General features: G+C 38.1%; 1 protein-coding gene across 1 annotated transcript in view; it reads right to left on the bottom strand.

The window, feature by feature from the left end:
* DRD3 (dopamine receptor D3) overlaps nt 1-6,744 on the bottom strand; it is a 23,706-nt gene extending 16,962 nt beyond the window's left edge. The window contains exon 1 of the mRNA XM_042459302.1: nt 6,463-6,744. Within this exon, the coding sequence (XP_042315236.1) occupies nt 6,463-6,744 (282 nt within the window). The remainder of the gene's footprint in view (nt 1-6,462) is intronic.
* Nucleotides 6,745-8,105: the final 1,361 nt, after the last annotated feature.

The raw sequence follows: 8,105 nt of genomic DNA, 5'->3' as shown, positions 1-8,105 counted from the left end.
GTTTAAGGGGAAAAATGCAAAAGCATGTTTATAACTGAATATTAAGGATACAAAAATAATGACCACAGATGATCTACATAACTTTAAAGTAAACAATAAAGACACTGAGATAACCAAAGATTTCCTACATCTTGGCTTAGTCATTATTCAAAAATGTAGACTGCAATCAAGAAATCAGAAGAAGCCTAGCACTTGGAAGGGCAGCTATGAAGGAACTAGATAAAATCCTCAAGTGTAAAGATATATAATTAAATACCAAAGTCAGAGCTATCTGTGCCATGGTATTTCTGATTTCTATGTACTTTGTGAAAACTGGACAGTGAAGAAAGCTGACAGAAAGAAAACAAATTCATTTGAAATGTGGTGTTGGACAAGACTTCTATGAATATCATGAACTGCTATAAAGACAAATGAATGGGTCTTAGAGCAAATCAAGCCTGAAATCTCACTAGAAGTAAAGATGACTAAACTGAGGTTATCATCATGAAACAACATGACTCACTGGAAAAGACAATAATGCTTGGTTAAGTGGAAGGCAGTAGGGAAAAAAAGAGACTGCCCTACAGATGGATTGATTCAATCAAAGAAATCATGGCTGTGAATTTGCAAGACCTGAGCAAGGCAGTTGATGACTAGAGCTCCTGGAAATCTTTCTTTCATAGGGTTGCTATATGTTGAAGCTGACTTAACAGCAAATAAATACCCTAAAGGTGCCAGATCCACCTGGTCCTGGAAGCTAAGAAGGGTCAGCACTGATGGGTACTTGGGTGGGAAACCACCAATAAATACCAGGTGGTGTAGAATATATTTCAGAGGAAGCAGCTGGAAAAACCCACCTTTGAGTATTCCTTGTCTAAGAGAACCATATGAAATTAATGGGGTCACCATTAATTCTAACAAGTATAAAACCGTTTTTAAAAATAACAATAATGATAAAAAGACAGCACATATACTCTAAAAAGACCCTTGCATGCAACCAATTAATCATTAAATGTCTATTTAATTATCTTTATTGGCCAGTGAAAGGAGAGCAGAGAGGTGGCCCACCAAGCCTCCTGCAGAAGGGAATTCCTTAGTCTCTCAAATAATTCCATATGCTCCCAAATAAATACTACCAAATGGTAAGGAGAATCATGAGATTTGTGTTCTCTGCTCAATTTAGTGTCAAGTATATATTGCATATACAAATTCAAAGTAGGCGTGCAAAGTTATTAACTTGGTTGGGAGCCTAGAACAGGCAATTGCTAGGAAGGTTAACTTAATTGATTTTCTATTCATTTCCAAATGTAAGATTTGCCTTATTTGAAAGAGTAGTATTTATTCTATTACATAAATTATCACAATGCTATACTTAGCCTTCCTAGCTTGATGGGGAAAAATAATAGATTTAATTCCTGTTTACAGAGTTATAAATTCCACAGTCCGAGTTCTAATTCAGCATTTTATTCTGATTCTGCAAGAGGTAAAAACAATTTAACATGATGATTACAGTTTAAACATTCTAGAGATTGTTACCAGAAACATTGTATTTTTTTTAACAATGAGATTTGATTGCCATTAGAGAATTTTAATTTCACATAAGATGATTAAGACATTAATCAAGAACAATTTTACTTAGAAGAAATCTAATACTGTATTACATAAAGATTAGAGGTTGCAATATATCAAAGCAAACCTATATGGTTAACTATTTAAATGATTGTCTTCAGACGATTTTCTTGAAAAGTCCCCAAATTACTTTCCAGCCCATCAAACAGTACATTCCATCCTAGAATCTAGGATGTAATACCAGTGTGTGAATGTCTGTGGATGACAATGGGTGAAAATAGATGACACCCTCTGTCTTCATCCTTTGTCATCCACAGACGTTCACACATTGGCGTTACATCCTTCATTCCAAAGCAGAATGTACTAATTGATAGACTGGAAACTGTATAGCCCAGAGGAAAGTTATTAGCTGTAAGATGAATAAATTTTCACCAGGAGCAGGTGGACAAACTAAGATCAAATGCACACTTCAAGAGACAGTATTAATGATCCTAGGTATTCTTGCCTTTGACATCCAGACTTTAATTCTGTTGTTTCAGTTCAGGAAATATAATCCATGAACAGAGAGAATGAACTTTTCCAAATGCAGAAGTGTGCACTCTGTGGGAGTGGGAAGCAACTTGGTAATGGATAACATAGACACTATTTATCTATGTGTGCTATATGATGCCATGAACTTGTGTTGGAAAATATTTTTAATTGTATAATAAGAATATAAAGTAAGGAGCTATTGGGATGGGGGAAAGAACTGAATGTTGAAGTGAATGCTGATTGGTCGAGATTTGCATAAAGCTGGTGAGTGACAGCTGGTGTTTTAGTTTAGTTAGCTGAGATTAGTGAGGGGTATGGATGGTCTCTGGGAATACCCTCTAAATGAAATCTTGGATTCAGACAAGGTGTCTGTGGTGGCAGCACTGAATAAAGATGAGTGGCATCCATGGGGGATAGAGGTTGTATAAATCTTTATAGGAACCTTGAAGGCATTTAGATGGTTCCCACACTGGCAGTTGCAGGTCTGTGTGAGAGGAAAACCCAATATGTCACCTAAAATTTCAGTTCTTAATGGAACTTTATTTCCCTTATTGACCACAGCATATTACATAAAGATTTCAGAGACACTGCTAATACGATTGGCTTTAACCTGCTGAGCATCAGTTTTTGCTCTGGGCCCTTTCTGGTTTTCAGACCTGTTTTCTGACTCCAGTTACTGGTTCTGAGTATGCTGAAACCTCAGCTCCTGCTGTGAATCCTATTACTCAATCTCTGGCCAATGAAAGGTAATTTTTACTTCAGAAGCAGATTGTAAAGGGCCTGGTGAACTCATTAATGTTTGCAAAGTGCTTTGACTTCTTAAGATGAAAAGTGCTCTAGAATGCAAAATATTACTGGTCTTAAATAAGATCAGACTTGTATTATTTCTGACTTATTTGCATCCCTTACTGTTCCATCATCTTTTGTTAACTTACCCATCTATACTTGTCCTTTGTTCCTTCTTAAAGTCCATCTTTTGGCTATTAAATATTCCACAGAGAGAATTCCTCTGAAAATGATTCTGTATATTACAAGTTTCATTGTGAGAGCACAATTGGGTCTACCGTATAATATTTTCCTTTCTTATTTCTGATCTGTGATGACATGCTTTGAATAGTTAATCATCAGTTTCACTGTTAGTATTGCTGATCAGAACCATATGCCTTTTAAGTTTTATTTAATTACAGCTTAAATGTGGTTTTACAGAGGCTGATTAGGAGGAATGCCACAAACATCACTAAAAATGATTTTGTCCTTTATCCTGTTAGCAGGTTTAATCCAAATACAGACCTGTGAAATTTTTAAAGACACAATTCTGAATTTATGAGGAAGGAAATCCATATCTTCAAAATGTATTATCTTTGTTCCTCCTGCCATACTCAGGGGTATTATTTTTCAGGACAGGGAAACTACAGCAGGCATGAGGTCCAATTTTGTCCTCAGATTTGTGCCCAGTTTTGTGTTGGGCCATATTGAGAGAAGAGCTGTATAAAAGAGAACAAAGAATGAATGACACATGGAAAAACAAATCAAACCAAGATGAACTCCAAATTCTGGAAAGTGAAGTTAAAGTGGCATTCCAAACAATTGGGAAGAATAAATCACCAGGAAGAGATCACAAACCAATAGAAGTACTGCAATCTACAGAGACAGAATATATTGTAATTCTGACTAAAGCTGCCAACAAATATGAGGAGGGAAAGTTGCCCACAGACTAGAAATGACCAATACACATCCCCCCCCCAAAAAAAAGAGGCACCGAAGAATGCAGTAACTATAGGATCATTGCATTAATTTCCCATGCAAGCAAAGTAATGCTTAAAATTAAAACTACTACCACATATAGAGACAGACATTCCAGAAGTGCAAGCTGTGTTCAGGAAAAGAAGAGGCACTAGGGACCATATTATGATAATAGAGAGCACCAGGGAATTTCAGAAGAATATCAGCATGTGCTTTATACACTACAGCAAAGTCTTTGACTGCATAGATCATGAAAAACTATGAACTGATACTTACAGGATCACCTCCTCCTGTACAACTCACCCTGTACACTCAGGTTCTCTGGGAGTTGTAGCATTTGAGGAGAGAAGTCAGAGTTGGTTGGTTCCTCAGAGGCATCTTTGGGGTGTAACCCCCTATGGGTGACCTTGGGTAAGTCACAGTCTCTCAACCCAGGAAGGCAAAGGCAAACCCCCTCTGAACAAATCTTTCTAAAAAAATCCCATGGTAGATTCATTTTAGGGTTGCTATAGGTCAGAAACTATTTGAAGGCACACATCATCATCAACAACAAGAACAAACCCACTCCTTAACCTAATGGGGGAGCATGGTCCACTGGAGCATTAATGTTGTTAATCTACATCTATATTCAACCTGTAGATATGTGTAACAACTATATATCTAAAAATGCCTCAAGACTCCTATTATGACCTCCTTCAATGTAACCAACATTCAGGATAAAATGCTTGCCATTCTTGGAGTTCTCATCACTTGGACAGTGGAAGTGTTTGGGAAAAACAACAGGCTGAAGTCCTTGGTAGGATGGGCCACTCATTTCCTCTCAGCTGAAATATAAATAGAACCATAACCAAATGGCACTACTGTGCTTCTGTGAGGCAAGAGGCTATGCTGATGGTAGCAGTACTCCTGGTAGAATCTCTCTTGTCAGACAGGCTTTGATTGAGGAGCTTGAGGAGCCAAACTGAATGTGCCAAACAACTACTGGCCAGCAGTGTGTCTGTGTGATACTTGTAAGCCTGAGGGCAGGGAACCGTCTAACTAAAAAGATTGTATGTACAGCGCTGTGTAAATTTACAGCGCTTCATAAATAAAGGTTAATAATAATAAATAATAATACTGGCAAAGGATTTCTCAGACACAATGGCAGTGATACCATGGCTAACACTTGTTAATACTGTGCAGATGAAGGCACAGTAAACACCTTTGGAAAGTCTTTTACCATGAAAACCCTATGGTGAGACAATCCAAAATGAAATAAGAGACAGTGCCAGAAGATAACACTTCCAGGTTGGATGGCACTTAAAGAGCTACTGGGGTCCAGCAGAGGACAGAGCAGAAAGCTGATAAGACGAAAATCAATCAATTTGAAATGTGGTGCTGGCGTGCTGCAGAAGAGTTCTACAGTTACTGTGGACTGCTAAAAAGACAAATAAATAGGTTCTAGATAAAATCATGTCTGAACTCTCCTTAGAAGCCAGAATGGGTAAACTGAGAAAGTCATATTTTGACCAAATCATGAGCAGACATGATTTACTAGAAAAGACAATAATGCTTGACAAGGTCAAATGCAATTGGAAAAGAGACGTGGTGGAAATTCCTTGTTGAAATAAAAAGCCATAGAAACATGGAGTCGCTTTGGTTAAAGAAAAATAGGTTTTTAAAATAGAGTCTTGGAGTTTAGAAAAAAATAGAGCAAAGGAGTAAAAAGAGCATCATGACCCGTAAGAAGCTGGCACCAACAAAATTAGACATAATATACGCAATTTAAGATAAGGATACATTGTTGATGTTCAGAAGCAAGGTTAGAAGGAAAGCTCTTAAATTCCTAAAGGAGGGGGTAAGGAAGGAGTGATGATGCAGTTTTAATGTATGCATGTATTGCTGTTCTGATTGTAAGAATTCTGTATGTTTAAATTGTAATTAGCCAATCAGGTGTATTGAAGAAGCTTCTTTGTCTTCAATAATATAAAAAGAGCCATTTTGTCTTGTTCGGGGTCTCAGTTTTTTGGAACTTGAATTCCACTGAGTTCAATGTTTTCCTTTGTCGACAATTGGAAATAAACTTATGGATTTTCAATTTACTAAGTCCTCTTGTCAATCATTGTTATGCCAGGCCTAGATCTTTAGGTTTCCTGAAATTTCTGTTACAGAGGAAGATGGCATTACAGATAGATAGACTCAATCAAGGAAGCCACAGCTCTTAATTTGCAAGACCTGAGGGCTGTTAATGATAGGATGTCTTGGAAGTCTCTCATTCACAGGGTTGCCATAAGTTGACATTGACTTGATGGCAACAACAATCTTTTATCCTCATTTGCCAGTTACAGTTAGTTCCCTGAGCATTCATTCTTAAATCAATGAAGGACCAGTTGTATGACCTACAAGACTGCTTTATTACATAACTGTTCCTTAAACTGAAGGTGAAAGAAGGAGAATCAACATAGACCTTAGCGTCTTCTTTAGTTCTAAATGACTAAATGCTGAGAATCTGGTGGAGGAGAAAGAAATAACATACACAGTAGTGATTAAAGTTTACTGCTTTTTTTCATTCAAAAGTGCTGGTAATAAATGTTGATAATCTATCCATCATATATAAATGTAACAAAAGTGACGTCTTAGGACTGGCTAAACTGTACTCACCTCAAGATACACAACCCATGGCATCACTAAAGTGGCCACAAGCAGGTCAGCTACTGCCAGGCTGACCACAAGGTAATTGGTGGTAGTTTGCAAGCTGCGTTCCCTCAAAACTGCCAGGCAGACGAGAACATTCCCAAAAATGATGGCCAAGATCAACACACAGTAACAGAGGGCATAGTAGGCATGAGTCTGTGGCAAACTAGGTCCTGTGGAGTTATCCTGCCAATGTGAGGCTAATAAAGTTGAATTGGGATAGCTATTGATTCTGTTGAAGATTTTCATCATGAGACAGAAGGAGATCTGCAAAGACAGAAACACCTGATGAGCATTTATGGGCAGCACTTGTAATAATGATCATAAATAATAAATAATAAAATAATAAATAAATAAAAAACTTATTTTTATCCTACTTTTCTATGATGAGACAATCAAAGCGGCTCACACCACATTAAAATATTCACATTCAACATTATGTCCCAAATCCCCCCCCTTAAAACAGGATTAAACATGATACAATTAAAATTGGAGATCAAAATATCTGTTAATAACCCAATAAAAATATAATGAGGACAGAGTGGTGGGCCAATGCATGATGTGAAGGGCAATCATTCTGTGGCTGGTCACTTTTATTCAGGAGAGGCCTGCTGGAAGAGATCTGTCCTGACAGCCTTTTTAAAGCTGCCTAAGCTGGCAATTTGACAGATCTCGTCCGGCAGGCCTTTCCATAGTCTGGGAGCAATTGCAGAGAAGGCCCTATGGGAAGTAGCAGTTAGTCTGGTTTTTAAAGGCTGCAATAGATTCCTTTCAGATGACCTGAGCATGCGAGGCAGATTATATGGGAGTCGGCGATCCTTCAAATAGGTTGGACCCAAGCCATGCAGGCCTTTAAAGGTTATAATATTTTACCAGCACTTTTGAAACAGTTTATTCCAAGTTACAAGAGTCACTCAGTTATTTGGTAGAAGAATCAATAAGAAGTGCAAATGCCAGACATACAAATGGTTGCATATAATCTGTTATAATTCATTATAGAGTAAACAAATACAACCTGGAGGAAAGCAATAATTGTTCAAGATTCCCCATCAGGGCTGTCCCTATGGTTAGATGTAGTAAAGCAGTTAACTCATGCAGCAGATCTGAAATGTAATGAAAATGTACCAACTTTTCAATTATTAGTATGCAAAGGGATCTTGTAGAAGTGTTTGTGAATCATTATCTGCCTATGTGCTAAAATAACATGATTGCTTTGGGAATTATGCACCTTGCGTGGGGTGAGGGAGGAGCACTATTTACTGTCCTGCCCCAAGCTACAAAATATTGTTTGCTGATTCTGTTTCCAGGAATGGGCCCAAGCACTGGAAGACACAAAGGTAACATAAAAAAACTGACACAATAATCAGCAAAGGTTCTTGTGCAGACAGCGTTTCCTTTCAGTGGTGTCACTAGGATTGGTGTCAACCCAGTGTGATAACTCATGCTGCCAGCCCCCAGGCTGCCTGACATACATCCTAGACCTCACCTCCCTTTCCTGCTCAGCCAATAATTCCACCAGACCCAAAAGGGGCTGCAGGGTGGCAGCAATACCCTACTTGCACCATGGCAGAAGCACCCTGGCTGGTGGAGGGTGACATCTGGGATGTATG

Source organism: Sceloporus undulatus, chromosome 3 (genome assembly GCF_019175285.1).
Source record: "Sceloporus undulatus isolate JIND9_A2432 ecotype Alabama chromosome 3, SceUnd_v1.1, whole genome shotgun sequence".
Classification (NCBI taxonomy): Eukaryota; Metazoa; Chordata; class Lepidosauria; order Squamata; family Phrynosomatidae; genus Sceloporus; species Sceloporus undulatus.
The sequence above is the reverse complement of the archived record's forward strand: the minus strand, read 5'-3'. Positions and strand labels throughout refer to the sequence as shown.